This window comes from Athene noctua, chromosome 9 (assembly GCF_965140245.1).
Source record: "Athene noctua chromosome 9, bAthNoc1.hap1.1, whole genome shotgun sequence".
In the NCBI taxonomy this organism is placed as follows: domain Eukaryota; kingdom Metazoa; phylum Chordata; class Aves; order Strigiformes; family Strigidae; genus Athene; species Athene noctua.
Genome location: NC_134045.1, coordinates 15,871,438 through 15,891,735, shown reverse-complemented (window position 1 = coordinate 15,891,735; position 20,298 = coordinate 15,871,438). Strand labels below are relative to the sequence as shown.

General features: G+C 38.0%; 1 protein-coding gene and 1 non-coding gene across 2 annotated transcripts in view; both read right to left on the bottom strand.

Annotated features, from left to right (window-relative positions):
* Positions 1-2,674: 2,674 nt before the first annotated feature.
* On the bottom strand, positions 2,675-2,748 carry TRNAT-AGU (transfer RNA threonine (anticodon AGU)). The gene has a single exon. It is a non-coding gene; the product is annotated as a tRNA-Thr (tRNA).
* Positions 2,749-5,574: 2,826 nt separating this feature from the next.
* WDR88 (WD repeat domain 88) overlaps positions 5,575-20,298 on the bottom strand; it is a 17,522-nt gene continuing 2,798 nt past the window's right edge. Inside the window, 11 exon segments of the mRNA XM_074913667.1 lie at positions 5,575-5,694; positions 7,118-7,195; positions 7,606-7,674; positions 9,818-9,897; positions 11,334-11,518; positions 14,771-14,822; positions 14,825-14,881; positions 15,791-15,862; positions 15,865-15,923; positions 16,398-16,460; positions 18,291-18,379. Of these exon segments, the coding sequence (XP_074769768.1) occupies positions 5,575-5,694; positions 7,118-7,195; positions 7,606-7,674; positions 9,818-9,897; positions 11,334-11,518; positions 14,771-14,822; positions 14,825-14,881; positions 15,791-15,862; positions 15,865-15,923; positions 16,398-16,460; positions 18,291-18,379 (924 nt within the window).

Here is a 20,298-nt window from a genome sequence, read left to right as displayed (position 1 = left end):
TGTCTGCTCTGTAGACATCACTTACCCTTTCTCTTTGCAATTGTACACATTGGAAAAAGCACTGGAAAAAGCGAATGAAGAAAGCAGGTGGACTTAGACCTTTTTAGGCTGACATATTACAGCATGAAAGTATCCAAAGCCCCTCTGAAAGGAAAAGGTTGGTGGCAAATCTTGGAAATAATTAAACACTTAGATAGTGTTACTATCAGCAAAACAGGCACATCTAAGTGAATTTCACATTGTTGAATTTCTTATTAATGTTGTTACCTAAATAAGAAATACAGCAAATAGTTGAGCACAGCAGGTCCTTCACCCATACTCTCTGGGCAGTGAGTGAAAGCTCAGCGCTCAGATGAAGGGATTTCCTGAACACATATTTAAAACATCCAAGTGCAAGCCAAAACAAGCAACCTATATGATGTATTTATATATCATTAGATCTATGCCCCCCCCCAAAAAAAATAAATCCACAGTTCACTCAATCTGCTTAAATATTGCCTTAAAATATTACTTCCTGTGTAAGTATGCAGATCACCCTAGAAATGTTACAGAAGCCACAGCTCCATGTTTGTGACTAATATATAAAAATACAAAGTCACTCTTACAGAATCCAGAGGAATTAAGTCTGTGCTTATGAACCGATTACAATTCCGTAATTGGTTCCTCAGATGTTTTGAGGCTTTTTTTTAGGGTGCCCACGTTGAAGTACAGAGTGACCAACCCACTTCGGTGCCATCCTGGCTGGCTCATTGTGCCATTCCTGATGATGCATCAAAAAAGAGTGTTAACAATTTTGATACAAACACCTGGATACTCATTAACATCGGTGGTTCTCATCCACAAACTAGAGAACAGAAACTAGATGAAACCTAGCAGCGTAACAGCACATACAAATATCCAGAATAAAGAACCTCTGAGTCATTTCTCTTTACTGTGCAAGAGCCGAGAACAAGCCTGTTTGGTTCCAAACAGCATGTGCAAAAACTACCAGAGTATTTGTTTTTCTCTGTTCTTCATTTAAGGCACTACTCTCCTAATGCACAAAGAAGCTGCAAGTGGAGGAAGTGGAGCCCTAACAGGGAAGAGAGAGGTGTCCAGAGAGCACTATCCCAAGAGCCAAATCCAGAGGAGACTTTGGGGGTTCCACGCACGGGTGGGCAGGGAGGGAGGACACGGACATGCCTTTCCCTTACACACCACCCAGCGCAGAAGCAGGGCCCAGCCAACCTCTCCTCCAGAGGGGACTTTGGTTCCCTGGTCTCACTGTTCACAACTGCAGGATTTATTTGACACTGAACTACTGAGTTTTCTTGACATTAAAATTTCACAGGTGCATCAATTCTGCACTTCACCTGTGGCTCAAAATCAGTGCTAGAAGGTACATGATTTTGTATCAGCTACAAAGGCCAGAGAAACAGAAAAATCTCACAAGATTTTTATTTTCAAAATTCTTGTTTTCTGCAGGATTCAAACTGCTGCTAGTTGAGGAGCAGTAGGGGACCTGGCTGACATTTGCTGCAGCTTCTTTTCCCCAAATCTTCCTTAATTTGCACTTTCCAATTGTTTTAAACTCTATTTATTTTTGTTTTCTTTTACACAATGCCAATCTATGGGAGGTTAATCCCAAGATACTCATAATTTTAAACAAACACCTTACAATTTGCAATTACAGTTTACTTTTATTTATCACATATCAAATACTATCTATGGTGCATTTTTACAGTAAATACTACTCAAAGAAAGATTCCTGCAGGTAACTGTTGTAACCAAAGATGGTCATCCTGGACATTAAGATTTATAGGCTGCATCTGGGGCTACTGTCAGCTGTGATTTGGCCACAAATCCAAGTTCTGAAAACCTGACCTTCCAAATATGCCATTTACTCCCATCACTGCTGTGTGGGCCCACAAAAATGCCTGAAGATACAGCTGCTAGACTGGGACTTGTATTAATTGGTTTTAAGACTTTTTATCTTTAGATCTGAGGGCAGAACTGCCTTTGTTTACAGTAAAACAAATTTGGAATAATTTCACTGAATCTCATTCACAGGCCTAATGGGGCAGGATTTCACCTTTGATCTTTAAAGACGTCTAGGAAAAACCTTCCCTCTGTTGTGTCACTAATTACCTGGAGGACAGCACAGAGCACTTACTGTGACTTTCAGTTGGAAAAGCCAGACTTTACGTACCATAAGGAAGAGGTGAAAGCTCGGTCTTGGTACTCTTGGGTGACAAAGGCCTCAGCAGCAGACACCTAGCCAACATGCCTGTAAGAGGAAAAAAAAAAAAAAACAACAAAAAACAAACCAAAAGAATAGCTCCATTCACCTTACTGAGATGCTGTTGAGGATCTGGAGACAAGAAAAAAATAACTTTGAGATGCATTTTCTTGCCTCTATATGAATGAAACCCGGCGCGTGGGGCTGTAAGGCGCGGAGGGGGTGCCGAGCCTGCGGCGGGCACCGCGCGTCATCCGAATTGAGACGTGTTCGTTTATATATATATATGTACACACACACAGCCCCCGGATTTTTTCGTCCTAATCGCAGCGGAGCTGCGGCCCGGCGCCCCCTCCCGTCGCGGCGGCACGGGCGGCCCCGTCCTTTCCGCGCCGTCAATAAAACAGCGCCCGCGGGTATAAAAAAGAAGAAAAAAGAGCGAGATTCCCCCCGCGCAGGCACCGCTGGGATTCGAACCCAGGATCTCCTGTTTACTAGACAGGCGCTTTAACCAACTAAGCCACGGCGCCGGGCGATAAGCTTAGCCTGCGCGCGGCCCCAACACCCCGGCCTGCGGCTCTGCCCCCCCCCCCCCCCCCCCAACACCCGGGCCCGGGGCTCTGACCCCCCCCCAATACCCGGGCCCGGGGCTCTGACCCCCCCCCAACACCCCGGCCCGGGGCTCTGACCCCCCCCCAATACCCGGGCCCGGGGCTCTGACCCCCCCCCCAACACCCCGGCCCGGGGCTCTGCCCCCCCCCAACACCCCGGCCCGGGGCTCTGACCCCCCCCCCAACACCCCGGCCCGACCCGCGCAGGATCCGCTCAGCTCCGGCCGGGCGCTGAGGGGCGGCGGGGGCCGGACCGCGCCTGGTGCCGCAGCTGCGAGCAGGCGGGACGAGGGGGGCGGCGGGCAGCGAGCGGGACTGGCGGCTCAGGGCGCCGCTGGGAAGGGCAGGCGCGCCGTGGCATTTGTTTCGGCACAACACAGGGAGAGACTGGGGGGAAACGCGTCAATGTCAGCGTTTCGAAAAAATGCTTGGGCAGGATTGCTTGCGGTTGGGCTCCAGTCCCGCCGTAGCCCAGGGCTCACCGCAGAAGACACCACGGGAAGATCAGACCCCAATTATCCGCCGCGACCATCCATAACGACACAAAAGCCCCGAACGACCATATGCACACGCACACACTGCTTGTGTGCCGTATGACCGGTGCACACACAGAACCCACACTGCCTGACCAACCCGCACACGTTCACACGAGCTTAATAACTAGAAAAAAGTGGGTAGTTTTCCACAGAGCTACTCAGAATTCACACGGAATTGATGCCACCAGGAAAAGGCCTGCCCTCAGGGCCCCGGCGCCTGACCTGCGCAGGGCGGGGAACGAGGCCGCGCCGCGCCGAGAGACGGATGGTGTCACCGGGCGGGACGAGCGGAGCCGGGCCCACAAGCCAAGGATTAGCGGGAAGGATCAGCTCAGGAACAGACCTGGTTACCGGCCTGGAATCAGACAGAAATGGCCTTGGCAATTTAACAGGCATCTGAGGCACACGGACAGCCAAATTACAGATGTTACTCTTCCAACAACTCCCACAGAAGGGCAGCCACGCTGACCTGGTCTAGAACAGTTTTACAACTTGCTCATCAAGTTAGAACAGGGACTAAGTGGAATAGTCAAACTACTGGGGGTACAAGATCCAGAAAAAATGCAGATAAATCTCCATCTTATGAATTGTCTGTAACCTATTCTCCACAAAACCTATACTGCACACAAACACAAGCCTACATCTGCAGGTGAGATCAGGTCAGGGCTGAGGACCAGCTGACTCACCTGGCACTCAAGCACTAAACAGATGATGATAATGGGCAGAAAAGAGCAGTAAGTAATAAAACTTCCTGATTTTATTAAAACTGGAATGCAAGAATTATTTTTTCCTTGTTTTTCTCAATTTGTGAAATAAAGGATTCATTCAGAAGAAAATTTCCAACCTATTCACATTACTAATGCAAAATGAACCAAGCCTCTACAAAGCAACTGCTTTTTTTTTTTTTTTTTCCTGTTTCAGCAGAAAAAATTGAGTTTTGATGTTTCCGGCTGAAAAGGATAAAGAAAGAAACAAGTAACACCTTCAATTCTAATATAACATTAATTCTTCTAGGACTAATCTTTTCTAACATAGAGAAATTAGTTCAGTATTACTAACTGCATTAAAGCCAAATTAATCCAGCTATAAACCATGCATATTTTATGTGATCTGTTTTAAAAAAAAAAACACATGAGGAGCATAGACACAGCGTTTTCTTTTAGCTCCTGTAACAAAACAGTAGTATTTAATTATGGATAAAGGGGGGAAGAGAATGCTAGAAAATAATACTATTTATCACCTAATACTTATTCAAAGCCATAAATCTGTACAAAACATCCTATTCCCTAGAAATATTTTTCATTTAACCTTGGATTCAAGTGTAATTGTTGCTACACAATTCACATGATTTAAACAAGAGAAAAAAAATCTACCTACTTAGATTTCTTTGTGTTCTACAGCTTGACTGCATTCCAGGCTGTCACATGCCCTGTTCCACCTATTTTCCCCACTTCAAGTTCCTTTTAGAAAGACATGTTGAAAAGGTTGAAAACACTATTTTTAGGAATAAGGCTTCCAAACATTTTGAAACAGTTAATCTTCTATTAATTGACATTCTCACATATACTGAATAGATAAAATCCTCTCAGGGTTGCTCCTAAGAGAGGATAGAAAAAATACCATGTTTCTTGCTGGAGGAAACCTTTATTATACAGAACTAATTTGTGCTGGAACATGTCAGACATGAAACACAACTTACTCTCAATGCCTGAAAGCTCCTCTACAAAACTGTTGTAAGGGGTATGGCAACAAGTTAGAAAAAAGTTCATGGTCTCATTCAAAAACCTCTTTCTCATGTCCACTGACAGCAAAGATTTTTTGCTTGCCATAGTAAAGAAGAATGGTTTATCTGAAGAACGGAAAGAAACCTCTTGATAATTTACATATCCGTATATTTTCTTTAGTAAATTGAACTTGGAATGAGTATATTTATTTAAAATTGTTTAAAATTTCCTAAAGGACAAGTAATTTTATTATCTAGTACCATGCAGCATAAATAAAGTTTCTACTCCTGGGGATTTTATTCTTTACTTGATATGTCACAGCTATTTAATGGATTACTACAGTGTATTTTATTATTCTTCATACACAATACTGTAGTGGAGCAAGGTTAGATGAAAGTCTGAGCTTTATATGTGTATTACATAAAGATGTACAGACACTCCATTTATACTTAAATGTGTTAACATCTTAGGACTGCTAGATTAATTTAAAGGTCAGGAGGAACAGAAGGTGGCAATGGCAAAATTTTTCTCACTGGAGAAGACTTGGTTATCACTTCAGAGTCACTACACTGCAGGCATAAGAAAGGTTTTTCACATTCTTCACACTGGTGTAAATACAACAAAAATGTCATTTCAGTTAATCATCTGTGACAGATGTGCATTAGTTCACTCATGAAGGTACAGCTCTGTATACACACATGTATCTTGGCCTGATTTTAGGGATGCACTGAGCGTATAGCTGTCATAAACTTGACACAGATAGCACTGCTCAAAATTCATTCTTGTAATGGAGTTTTTTCCTGAATAAAACTGTATTTTATCTGAACTTTTGATTATTTTTTTTTTCAAATAATACAGTATCATACTTTTTGGGTGGCTTGATGGGTAGCCAGTTTTCAGCTGTTCTGTCTTGATGATAATCACTATGTGGTTTCTGGCTTTTTTTGTTTACTTTTTTTTTACCTGATCATTGTCTGACTGAAGGAGAAATGTAGAAAGAAAAATTTTAAAAAGGAAAACTGATACATAACAATGATTTCAGATGAAATATTAACCCACTGTAGTCAGTACAAAGAAATTTTTCTGCTGACTACACGCATACTCTTGAAGTTTAATCCACTTCTATCAGAGTCAACATAACATGGATTCCCAATTCACTACTTGTGAAACCTTTTACAAAAAATTTGAGACATTTTTCTAAATGTTTGGTATGCTTTAAGTATTGCTAAAATGCACCAAAAGATCCTTTCCTGTACCATTTTTAACCAAATTCTCAAACTTCTGTTAATTGATATTTTTAGGAATATACACATTTTTACTGCTGGCACATTTATAAAACTTATTTAAAAGCTGCACACTGCTTTTGAATACCTGCTATTCAATAAGAAAGTCTGATAAATATTACAAAAATAGTAAAAAAATGTTAGTCTTTTTCATGCAGTTTCATTTAATGGTTATTGACAAGGAGAAAAATATATACAAGGTCTTGCAAAACCACAACCAAAACAAATTGAAGGACTTTAATAAAAAGCATGTTTCAATGGCATTAAGCTTGTCAATGTTCTTCTTCCTTACCTTTTTATAATTCATGTTTTAGAAGTCAGAATACATAGCATCTCAGCTTTGAAAAGACACTCCTCAGAATTCATATAAGCTGATTTATGTCCAGGAGCACATGAATATTACCTGCCTTGGTTTAGTAATACTCCTATATAAGCAGGCAATTACTCTGCAGAAGCATTAGGTGTAGAAAACCAAAACATATTTAATTTTAGAAGTACACACAGGAGGCTTTGTTTTCTAAAACCACAAATGCACTTGCATATGAAAACTGGTGTCCTTACCAAAATCAGTTTTAAAAAGAACTGTTATTACTACATCCAACTCACAAGAAACAATTTGACGATCTTTGCAAATATAAAACACAGTTTGTGGTTTTAGTGTAGAAATCTGACAGCTCTCCTTTAACATTCAAATTTTCTTTCTGAATAAAGTATGAGGTGTAATTAAAAAACAAAGTGATAGAACCTTAACAATTTTTGAACCTCTTGATTTTCTGCCTTCTATCACTGAAAGACTGCAATCTACTCTTTCAATATTCCACATCTTATTCCCTATCAGTAGAATCCTGAGAAAAAGATACCATTATTTTGATGTATTTACATATTAGCAAAACAGTGATTTCCAAAGGGATGAAATCTCATCTCATCAGAGGAACCCTCTCAATTTGAGAGCTAAACTTTCTCACATTTAAGTATCATGTCTTTGGAAACAATCTTTAGCAATCTTAAAACTGCCTGCACACTTTTAAATAATCAAAAGTAAACTTACTTATCAAATTCTTTTAAAGATTTTATCTAATTACTTGTGGTAAATACTGACTACAATTTAGCACTTTTTATGAACAACGACACCACTGTTAAATTTAAGCCAAAAAACCCCTGAAAATAACAGATGAAGTCTCCACATCCATTTGTAAGTTAGCTCCTGAAACCACATCAGGAATGAGCGATTACCTTTGAGGCAGAAAGAATCCATTCCTTGTTTTTGCTAATTGCAACATCTTTCACCCAGCCCCAATGACCCTACAATAAAGCAAAATGTAACTATAACACATGAAAAAAAACTTTATTATTTTTATTATAATAAAAAAACACCCTATTTGTACCATAAATCCATTTTGAAATGCAGTAAGAAAATTCTTTTTAGACTGCCTCATGTTCAGTCAAGAAATACTGTTGTTATGAAGTTCATCCTTTCCTACATATACCTGAAAACAGTGACCGTTACTATCTCTGGTAACCAGAACACCAGTTGTAGCACTTAGAACAATTTCTAAGCTACACATTTACCATGGGTTTAAGCTCCATTTAAGCACAAGTCTTTTCTATTTATTAAAAGTTTAATAAAGAATTGTGAAGAGAAAGTTGACTTCTAATACTTATTGGCTAAAAAATCTTGAGGCTGTTTATCATGTGTTAATGGAGGGACAGAGCTGTGGGAACAGGCAGCAGCTTCCCCCCATTTAAGCGAAGGAAACCAATTCTGAAAGCAGGCCAAGTCAAGTGGCTGTATTGGGTATCCTTGTTCTGACACCAGCAGCACAGCTGATTTGAGGTTAACAACATTGAGTTGGCATAAGAATAGAAACAGGTTAAAATCTGTAATTAATTATTGGGGGGGGGGGGGCGGGGATTCAAATGTGAATGCTATTGACAGATAAAATTCCTAGAGTTTAGGAAGGCATGGTGTCGTTTTGATAGACAAATGGCACATCTGAGAAATACAATAAAAAGATGAACATGTATTTTTCAGGCACAAGGTAGTCATCAAACATGCATACATAAAATGTTGGGTTTATAGCAGAATCTTTAAAACATGTTTTTAAATTTCGTTATGAGCCCAGAATATAATTATACCAAAGCACAGACACTGAACTGGAATTCTCCATAGTTACAAAGATATTAGCATTTAAACAGACGCCTTCTTTTTTATGGGAAACTGAGTTACAGTGATTGCTGTGAGCTGGGGAATTTGCAGTAGCTGCATTATGTAAAGCACTGATGCTGGTGGAGAATGTGTACTGTTAGGGCTCTAAAGGTTTGATCGGTACAGTTCCAGTTCTGGAGGGTAAGTAAGCTTACATTTAAGGTAAGAAGTGTGAGGCACAGGCTTATGATCTCTGTTTTAACTAAGCCTTGAATAGTGTATGCAGTAAGTAAAAAAAAAAAAAGTCCAGTAAAATCTTAAAATTCCTAAGATAGGGAAGTCCATAAAATTCATAAGATAGGAAAGACCCAAGGTTGCAAATCTGAACTCTGACATTGCTTGACTTCTGTGAAATTAACATTTGCAAAACTCATGCACGTAACTTTATGAATCCTGTTAATCCTTTTCTTTGATCCACGTCTGATCGTTAGTTCAACTCTTGTGCATTGTTTCCACTAAAATAAGAAACAAATGAAAGGTATCGTAATAAAATAAGGTACATTTGCAAAAAATAAAGTCATGATGGCACAAAAAAAAATGCTAATGAGAGTTGGACCTTTTTTAAATTTTATGCAGGTATTACTTACTGCCTCAAATTTTGGGCAGTATTACCATGGATATGGAAGAAAAGAGGAGGCCTGGCTCTAAGCAGGGATAGCTAAATACTGAACAGCTACCTCATTTACAGAATTGTCCCTTCTAGAAAATATTGTAACATGGTGGATGGACCACATCCCTGTCACTATAAGCAGTAACGTAAACTATGTAACCTAGGGACTGTCCTAAGCTTGACAACCTCAACACTGGTATTTACATTTTTTGAATGCATCCCTTTAAAATGTTCTGTTTTCTGTGGACATAAGCAAGCATGTAAACATGAAGATATACAAGAGTGTGATGTCTCAAAATGAATATATGTACTATGCAGGCCCTTGTTACTGCTGGAAGAAACTCTCTCCTAAAACACAGGCACAACTCCATTCAATGTAATCCTTAAATGAGCTTGTTCATAAACAGAGAAATGTAATAGTTTATTAACAACTGACTTGACAAAGGTAATATCTTTGTAGCTAATTGTATAAGAATATACTGTTCTAGGAAATTAAATTGCACAAGTCCAGCATATATTCCTGCCAGTATCTAAAAAGGATGGGCAAGAGTATTTGTCAGATAATATACAATGCTTTTAAACTTTTGACACCTTCCCATCAAACTAGTGACCAAGTAAGAGCTCAGTACCTTTAAGCTTAGCTTTTTATAGCCTGCATCTGTATCCCATACAGCTATAGTTTTGTCATATCTGCCAGACACAAGTGATGCTGAAATATAAAATCAGAATACATTTTATCTTTGCTTTGTCATACACACTAATAAAAAGAGGCTCTTTCTAACAGTGAGTCAGACTTTGTAAAAAAATTTAAATAATGTGGTATTAGTCATGCCTTAACAAAATAGTAAAAGTTCCTTTAGGCTACCTGTTGATGTTCTTAATTTTGTAAATATTAATGCATAAATTTAGCAAACATTAATGCATAAATTTAGCAAACATTAATGCATAAATTTAGCAAACAGTGGAAAAAAATGTACATGACGATTCTGTTGACTTAGAAAATTAAGGAGATAACTTGTTTAAAAATTAAAGTATAGAGAATACTTCCAGAATTATTAGGTCAACTGTGAATAAAACCAAAAAAGTAGAGTTTAGTGTGGAAAGCATACTTTCAGATTCCAGCATTCACAGGCTTATCTGCATCTGAACATCTTGATGCCACAGGCACCTTTTTCTCCACAGAGCTGCTATTTATTTATTTGAGTTGCCTAACTCAAAAGGCACTGTTTGGGTATGACTGCAGATTAACCCACTGTCAGCAGTTCAGGAGTCATTTTAACTGGAGTATTCAAATGTGAAGTTGCAAAAGAAAACAGCCAATGAGATTACAAAGCACAGAAATGGGAAGGGGAAGGGAAAGGGGAAGGGGAAGGGGAAGGGAGCTATTTCAGTGCAGCAGCAGTTTGAAGTAACACCAATTTCATGTTGTGGAGGGAGTCGGAGTTGTCTATGATCTAGTGAAAATGATGGAACTAGAGCGGTAAGAGACAGCTCCCCACTACCTCCACTCAGATACAGGTAAACTGGGGAGTCTGTTTCTTCCTCCTATTCTCCTCCTATTCATCCAAGCATCAAGAAAACATCGAGTTCCAGGTGCCAGATTGTCTTGCTGTAAGTGATAAATATCATCTACTTTGAACATGGTAGTGTATGTGCTCCATCAGGGTAGCTGAGAACATCCATGTATTTTTTCAGAAGTCCATTACTAGCATATGCTGTTTGGGCTGTGAAGTAACATTACTCTTGGGGGTGCTAACAGAGACACACACATTTTCCTAATGATTACAGATCAGTACAGTATTTACTGAACATGTTTTTTCAACTAATGTTAGGAGAATATCTGCAAGTGCCAAGTTAATCTTTTAACATAGTATTGTGCTTTTACTCCATTATGAACTTTTCATTATACCTCTGGATGGGTATATCAATTAAGCAAGTGTTCTAGTTGCCTGGTTAAGACAGAACACAGACCATCAACTTCAATTTAGTTATTTACATGGACATCATTTTCTCATAATTAAACATGTTATCTTGGAAACGATGAATTCATTACCTACATGACTAGATTGGTCAGTCAGGGTTTATGTGAGATGTCCTATACATAGGCATTGAGACATGTCATGCACTAATATTAAGATAACTCACCATCTTGGCTAAAAAAGCAGGAACTAACAGAACCCTCATGTCCTTGATCCAAGGAAACCAGTTCATGACACCAAAATTGTTCTGGTTTTATATCCCATATTTTTAAACTCTTGTCCCAGGACACTGTGCACAAGTAATGACCAACAGAGGTAAAGCAGCAATCTGAAATAGCACTGCTGTGTCCCCTGAAACACAGATAAAAACAGAGGAAGAGTGAGATTTTGTAACCACTAAAAATCTCTCAAAGAGCCTCCTGCAACATTGAGCACCCTGTCCCCATCCAGTAAAGTATCAGAAGGATATTCTGAATTTAACCATATGAATAGCTCTGCAAAGTCTCCGGAGCTGCTTACAAACTCGCAGCCAGCATGGGCTTCAATCCCTTATTGGGTTAGGTCATTCTGCAGGATTGAACCCTAGCTGTTAAGTGACATGCGACCATAGGGTTTTTTCTTCTTTTTTTTTTTTTTTTTGTGGAACACAGGTTAACAAGAAATTGTTCAGCAGCTACAACACAACCACATTTTACTAGCAGTTACAAAAAAAGCCACGCATTTTTCATTAAATAAACAGCATATCTCTCTACGTGTAAATTTCAGCTCAAATATTCAGAGGAAAAAGATTAAACAATTCTAAATTAAAGTCTTACTTTGGAAGCAGTGATACCCATCAGAAAAGAAATCTGGATGTTCCAGAACTGGATGAGGACTCTAGTGCTTCCTCAGACCTACAGTGGGGAAAGGATTATGAGCATCTCTTACAGGAAACAATGCTGTAGTCACTGCAATTTAAAAGAAACATTACAATGTTCCACCTTGAATTTCCCATCTAAAGTAATTCCTAATCCTTCAAAAGACAATTTTATTTCAGTGTTTAACAGCAGATTCTCTCTCCGATTGTTGCTTTAAGAATTCAAAGCTAAATTGGTTGAGTTTATTTAAAGCCATTGATATTTTAAACAGTTGATTTGACATCTCTGTTGTTGCATACTTCCTTCTTAAAACAATAACAATATCCTAAATTGACATAATGTTTTTACTGTATTACTGACTTCGGTGAGAGATATAGGAGTTCAGCATGTGAAGGCTCAGGAGATCATACTGAGCAAGGCTTCTGGCACTGGGCATGACCTTCTCCAAAAGCACATAAGGAAAAATGATCTGGAAAAACAATCTCTGTACTCAAGAGTGGCCATAATTGGTTCACTGTGAAAAAGAATGTACATAGTGAGCTGGGTTCCACAGCATCTGTCCTGAATCCAGTCTTATTTCATACTTCCATTAACAATGTAGATAATGAGATAGAGTACAGATACAAAATGAAGCCAAAGAAGGTCTGCAGTTATACAAAGGAGGTTAAAATTCAAAATTATCTTCACAAATTGAAGAAATTATTGAGAAAATAAAAGGATTATAACAGTCTCCATAGGAAACAGTGCTGTCGCTGCAGTTTGTACGAGTCTTACGGTGTTTATTCAATAAATGTGTGCTGCCTGATCAGGTCAATCTGTAAAGTCTGACATTCTGTAGTAACTTACAAATAATCAACTGCACAGATAAGAGGTAGGAACAATGGACTACACTGTTCTGCAAAAAAAAAGATTCAACAAATACTGATTCCTCTTCACCATCATGCTGCCATCTCATCCCAAGATGTATGAACAGAGGCACATCCAGAGAACATGTAATAAAAATTCATTTCTACATTTTTCCAGTTAGAGGGAACACTGTTTACATTATGGGGCTGTATAATTCAAGAAAAATATGGGTCAGTTGGAAAGATCTCAGAGATCAATATCAAGAATGATCAGTAAAATAGAAAATAATTAAATATTAGTAAGGATGGTTTAATCTACTGAAAAGATGACTCAGCAGATATAATAGAAGTTCTTGGATTTATATAAAAATGTAGAAGAAAATAAGCAAATAATCTGTTCTCCATGTTTGAAGTGGATCTTAACAGAAACATGTGAGCTTACCCTGCAACCAAAATATCCCACTTTAGGAAAATCTTTCTAATGATTAACACAGTGAGACAATGGAACAGATCGTTTGTAAGTCTGTGAGGTCTTCACTGGAGCTCATCAGAAGCAGATAAGATTATCCTGTTGTTGCTCTGAGGCCCAGGAATTTTATGAAGGGCTAAAGGTGGTCTGGTTACAGTGCAAAACCTAATTATCACAAAATATTCTCTAAGAATTCATGATTAATTATCAGTTCCCAACATCTAGATGTAGTTTCTCCTTCTCTATTATTTTTGCTTCACTCCATAATGTTTTTAAAGGCTTCACTATTCTAAGTAATATTTTATCTCCTCATTTGTCAATTATACATTTTTCCTAATTAGAAATTAGAATGAGAAGTTTACACCGTAGTACCATATTGCATATGTTATCTTCTGCCTCTATATATACCCAAGAACCTAGAAGCTCCAAAAAAGCATGCACTAGAAATGCTTACAGTCATCAAAAAACGGTTTTTCAATTACTTACAGCAGGAAGCTTAGATTTGTAAATCCCCAACAGAGTGGACAATGGTGAGGCAAGTCTCAAAGTCCAGATATTTATTAACTTCCCACAATGTACTAATTGGATACACAATAATTGGCTGAGTATATAATGAGTTATGGCAAGCAACATAGTATGCCTTGCATTACTTAATGGTATTGAAGGAAAAGGGGAAAAAGGAAGGGAGGAAGACGGAGATAACAGAGAAACAGAGATCACTGGTTGGGGTTCCTGCATTGGTCCTGTCCAAGTTCATCAGGGATGCATCCATCTTCTTCACTCCTTCACATCTCGTTTTTTCTTTCTCCCTTACACTCTTCACACCCCACCTTAATTTATACCCACTTTCTTTGGGTCTGTCCCCTAGGTCAACCCACATACCTACGTATCCCATGTACAGGGAGGGGTAAGGTGTTTCATGGGATGATGTAATTAGCATGATCTTGTTAGTCTTTATAAGCATATTCAGGGCTGTCATCTTTAACATGCATTTTGTGGATAATGAAGCAAAGGTCATTCACCAAACAGATGGTTCTTGAAACTTTACAAGATGCCCCAGAGCAGAACCCTCCTGCCTTCCCAGGGCTTCCTCCGCCAGCTGCATCCTGTGCTCTCCAGGCAGCCTTATCAGCTTCATCCTCCACACTATCCACCCCATGACTACAGTTTCACTACTTGCGTGTGTTTGAGACATTCCTTTGCTCAGAAGGTCTCCACTCCCCCGCACCCCTTATCTCTCTCAGACTGTTTTTTCTCACAGGCCTGCTTCTCTCAAGCCCTGTTCTTGGGGAGTTATATGTCATCTCCCACATTATTTAGTTCAGTAAGTATTCCTCATTTTCTCTTATACAAATCTTAGCACAAATCTCATTGATAATTGTGGAAGATGCAAATGCTGCCATGGATAATTAACTATAGTATTGTTTCTTACTCATTAATTGTAATTGAGGCAGATCGTGTTATCATATCCCATAGCTTTATGAAGTCACTCGTTGTTTTGACCCTGATAACCAAAATCTTGTGATTGTACTTTTGTGATGACCTATACAAAAAACATCAAGCGAGACTATTAGTAATTTTGAATAATTACATCTGGATCTCAGAACACAGATCTGAAAGGCAGGCATAGCATCTATGCATCAGTCTATTTCCAAACCACTGTAATTTCAAAATTGCTATTTCATTGGCTAGGACAACTCCTCACCTACCTCTCAGTGAAAGAGAGGCCTCAGAGTTACTGCAGACAGTATGGAATATGAGCCTGTACCCAGGCACTCAACATAAATTCACATGCTGCCCTGTAGTAGCTTATTTCTCTGCTCCATTCCTGAAAATAAGTCCGGAATCGTGGCCCCAAATGCCAATGACAGTTAACTGCTCAGAATCTTAGGAAGCACTTAAGTAGGTAATTACACTTTAAGAATGCAAATAACTCCATTAAAATAGTGTAAAAAAAATACGTCTTGATAGTGTCACCTAACAGAGACAGTTCTAGAAAGTTACATCCATTTGTTGCACCTTTTATTTTTAAATCCAAGTGATTTTACCATCAGGCTCTGTTTCACAGGAGCACGTTAACCATGTGCTAATTGAACATTTGCAAGACTGCTCATATCTTTTGAAGCTGATTCTGCAGGACTGGCAGACTCCCTGACCTGCAGTCCTGAGTGGAAGCCTTATGGGACTGAGGTATCACTAGTGAAATTATCTTCAAAGGGAAATTATCATTCAGAAAAGAATCACTGTTTGTCTAATTTTGGCCTATTATCTCATTTTCATAAGCCTGTTCTGAAAAATATTTGGTTTAGTGTCTTACAGATAAGTTTCTTTTGCCTTTCTCAAGTAAGGGTATTTGAACTGAACTGAATTAATTAATCTTCTCAAATTTCGTAAGAAATAAAAAAAAAATTCAAAAGTTGCATAAACAAGATGTAAAAGCCTTATGTCTTACCTTGGATATGTGCCACAACTGCTGCACTTATTGCACCAAAAAGATATATGGCATTTTCTTTGTCTGAACCACATATCTGCCATCACAAGAAATATTACATGAAGTTACAATGCCTTCATGTTCTACTGCCCATTAAAGAGAAAATAAAAGGTTTTAGAAGCATGCTTGAGGGTTAGAGAGAATTTTACAGCAGACTTTCTGTAATCTTAAACAGATTCAGAAAGAAGGCTTTTGGTATTACTTTGTTTAGGTAAAAGCTGAAAGATGTCTTTATATCCAATTTTTCTATTTTTGCATTAGCAATAAACTTAAAATTAGACAAGGCCACCCTGTTCAAATCCTAAAATGTTGATCAATCTTAAATGTATCTTCTGAGACAGGTTATTATTATACCCATTATCTGAAATAACTAAGACATGTTCATTGAAAAACTTCATGAACCCAAGATGAAGCAATTATCAGTACCAAAACTAGGACTAAAAATCAAGCCCACCTACCCTAACTATACTGCATTGTGCTAACAAAGAATGTTGTGTTTTCTTATTTATCAATAACAAAGCAGTAAATCTCAATTTTGCACCTGTACCTTTTCCAAGATGCATTCTAAAGGATTTTTCCTGTTTTCATATCCCAATCCTTGACAGTGTTATCATATGATGATGTTACCACTCTAAAAAATGGTTAATGAAAACAGCAATCAACATTTTCACTTAAAAGAAGGTATTTAAAAAATAAACAACATTTAATTCTTACAATGATTTGACATCTTCACACCCACTAATTTAAAATAGATTTCAAAAGGCTACAGCAAAAATTATTGCATTGCTTAGCTGAAAAAAGGATTGTTTATATTTCAGAGAGAAACTAATAATAAAAAAGTCACATATGCAATTTTCAGTGCAAGCACTCAATTTAATTTCATCCATTACAAGATATTTAATTATTTCTAACGTTAGAATAATTTAAAAGCCATTATGATGTCTTTTCTTTAATGAATGTGAAGTGTTCTTGTCAGTAGGGGTTTTTTTGATTTTTAGTGGTTATGTTGCTGGGTAACCCTCTACCACAAACGCTGCTCTGCACAAACACAAAGTCACATTAGACAACAAAGCTATTCAATAAAGTTTACTAAAACTGGCAGGTTTCCATTAAATAGGCGGTCCAAAAATGTTCACTCACACAGTTTTGTTAAAAAAATATATTCCCACATATTAAGTAATATTTATATTGTAATGTTTTTAGTACCATTGTGGCTTTTTATTTTTATAAAGTTCATAAACTGTCACTTTTATACGTTTTGCCCAAGAAAGTCAATGCATTAAAATTCTAACAACTACAATTATACATATATATTCTAACAAAAAATTACACAATTATTAAAATATCTTTTATCTTCTCCGTACTTCCTGCAACCATCACAATCTCTGCTCCTAAACAGAAACATATAATGCAAAAGATCACATGAAGTTTATGAGCTGGCAGCATTTTTAATTGAAAAGTGGTTTCTAGGGCTGTACGCAGTGGTATTTTACTTGCTGTTTAACAGTTTTTGAAGATATACACAACTGCAATAGGCAGTGTAGCACATGTACTATTCAGTGATCAAAACCCTAATCAGTCAACTCTACAGTCTGATAAAAATTGATTTAAAGTATGACTTAAAGATAAAATATGCCAGAAATAGTACTCCTGGAGGCATTGTGTGACCTACTTAGCTGAATGTTAATATAAACTGCAGTTGTTTTAATTATTGTGTCCACAGACTGACACTGGATTAAGGTGAATTTTCTCTTTAATTGACAAGACAGGCTTAATAGAAAGGCTACAGAATATTAATAAACAATACAGACAGACAAGAAGTTTTATGAACGTATAAATCTCTGACAGATGAACCCCCGAACCCTGGCTAATTCAACACTGTTCTCTTATACAAGTGATATATATTTATCTACCGCTTTCAGAACATATAGCAAAGATAGCCTTCCAGCCTTGTATAACTCAAAAACAGAATTAGACAAGTCCTTTGCCCTAAAAGAGCCCATAATCTATCAGACTATTCCAACATGCATTTAAGATAATAAAAAGATTCCTGTTTAATTCAGCAGACATCATATGCAAACCAGAAAATATTTAAGCGCTCCTGTACAAATTGTAGGTGAGTCCAGGTGAGATTTATGGTAGTTCATGGGGATGAAGGAGTCTGGCAGTAAACAGTCTGCTAGCAGAGTATGGACAGCACAAATAAAAGCACGAGGATGAAGAGGGATAAGTATACGGAGGGAGATGCAAAACAAAATTATAACAGCATGATTTATGAAGCACAAAAGTAAGCAAAAAAGTTTGACTTTGATGTAGTACAAGTTAGGAAACCACAGGAAGGATTGAAAAAGTAACTTATTTGTTCTACTTGTAATGTGTTTCTACATGCACTGAAATTGAACCTTGAAATCACAAAAAAAATCACTTTTTAAAAAAATAAATTAAGATAGAAATTGGTCACATTCTGTCATCAGGAGTCAAGTTACACTCCGAAATTGGGGCAGTATGTTCTTCTTCTAAAACTTGAATAGGAAAACCTTTCTCAATATCCTTGAATAAATCCAAATGAGTTTGATTATGAAGTGCTTTGCTAAATTGTAAAAAAATACAAAGCATCACAAAAGAAAACAAACTTGTGAAATCAGTAAAGTTAGTCTTACTTTAGTTACTCTTACAATCTCAGACTCTCTACTCCTTTTCAATACTGAGTAGTTCATCTATCCCACCCAGACTTCTATTTATCTTCTTCCCATCGTAATAGTTTTCACTCGAAATTTCTTGAAGAGTTCTCCTTAGACTCTCACGTCTATGAACCCAAATTCTGGCAAGTCTTTCTTCATAAATTAATATATGGCTTTCCATTTTCATTCACGTAGTTAAAACTCACACTCTCTCAAGGCCTGCCATCCCTGTATCAACTATTGTAACACAATTTTCTTTACAAATGCAGTCTCCCCTGCTTGTAATCACGTGCAATGTTCTTCCACACATTTCCCTTTACCGCATTATATCTTTCCCTCTGTCTGTGTTTCTTCATTTATTCCTCATTCTCAGCCACAAATACAAGCCTCTTGTCTTCAAATACAAAGCTCTGCGTGATTTATCCCCAGACATCATCTCCCTTCTGCCCGACCTCTGATGCCAGTCTTTGGCACTCAGTTATTACATTTTCAAAATTTATGAGTTCCCCTTTGCTGTCCCTCATGTTTTGAAGGAGTCACCTATAAATAACTGGAAATCTCTCTCCTAATACAAAATCCCACTTAAATGTCTGGTTTGTGATTTCTGCAACAGCAGTCAACAGATTGCTGAATTGCTGAGATGTTGACCCATACTGCATTACTGGTTCATTTATGATAGAACCATTTAGTTTGGAAAAGACCTTCAAGATCATCAACTCAAACCAAAAACCTAACATGGCCAAGTCCAATGCTAAACCATGTCCCTAAGTGCCACATCTACAGTGTTTTAAATACCTCCAGGAACGGTGACTCAACCACTTCCCTGGGCAGCCTGTTCCAATGCTTAATAACCCTTTCGGTAATTTTTCCTAATATCCAATCTAAACCTCCCTTGGCACAGCTTGAGGCTGTTACACTTCTCTGTCATCTTCTATCTACTTAGTCTGTTACACAGAGTTTTAAGTGATTTCAGGAAGGGACTACATTTTAGTCATACATGTATAATGTTCAAAGCATAGTGCAGTCCTAAACCCTGAGTAAAGCCTTGAAGTTCTTTAGTAATAAAAATATGAATCAAGTTCTACAAATGGATCACAGTGCATGACTGTAAACATCAAAACAAAAAAACCCAGGAGGACTGTTGATGTGCAAAGGAACTCACAGATCAAAAGTATCACAGGATCAGTCATCATACTGTACATACATCTAGGTAAATAATCTTCTATTTCCATGATTAACCCAATTATTTCAATTACACTTTTGTTTGCATAAGCACCAAGAGGTTTCAGAATCAGTCTGGAAGCGGGCAACATAAAATCCCTTCATTGTGTTCTTTCATTTGTCTTCACTATGAGAATAAAGCCTTGCACCTCTGACTACTGACTACTACTCCCCTTTTTAACATCAACTGTCAAGTCTCAGATCTAGAGCTGCTTCCTTACAGGACCTTGAAGGAGATATCCTGCTAACTTGGCAGCTCTCGGTAACAGACAAAACTGGAGTGAAAGTAAATTTATTTTTCACTTCTTCACTTATTTTCTGAACGTGCATCAGTGCGCTACAGGACTATCAACTGACGCTAGAATCATTAGGAATGTCTCTAAGACCAAAGGAAAAAAAAAAAAGATCCAAGTTATCATATGTTCTTCTATTTTTCTGAGTCAAAAAAGCCTTGCAGTTACAATTGCCCTTCTAGGCTTATCTAGTCTTTGTCTGCTGTGTGCCCTATTAATCTTTGTTTTCCAAAAGATGTGTGGACTGACAGTGAGACACTGTCTGTTCTCAAGA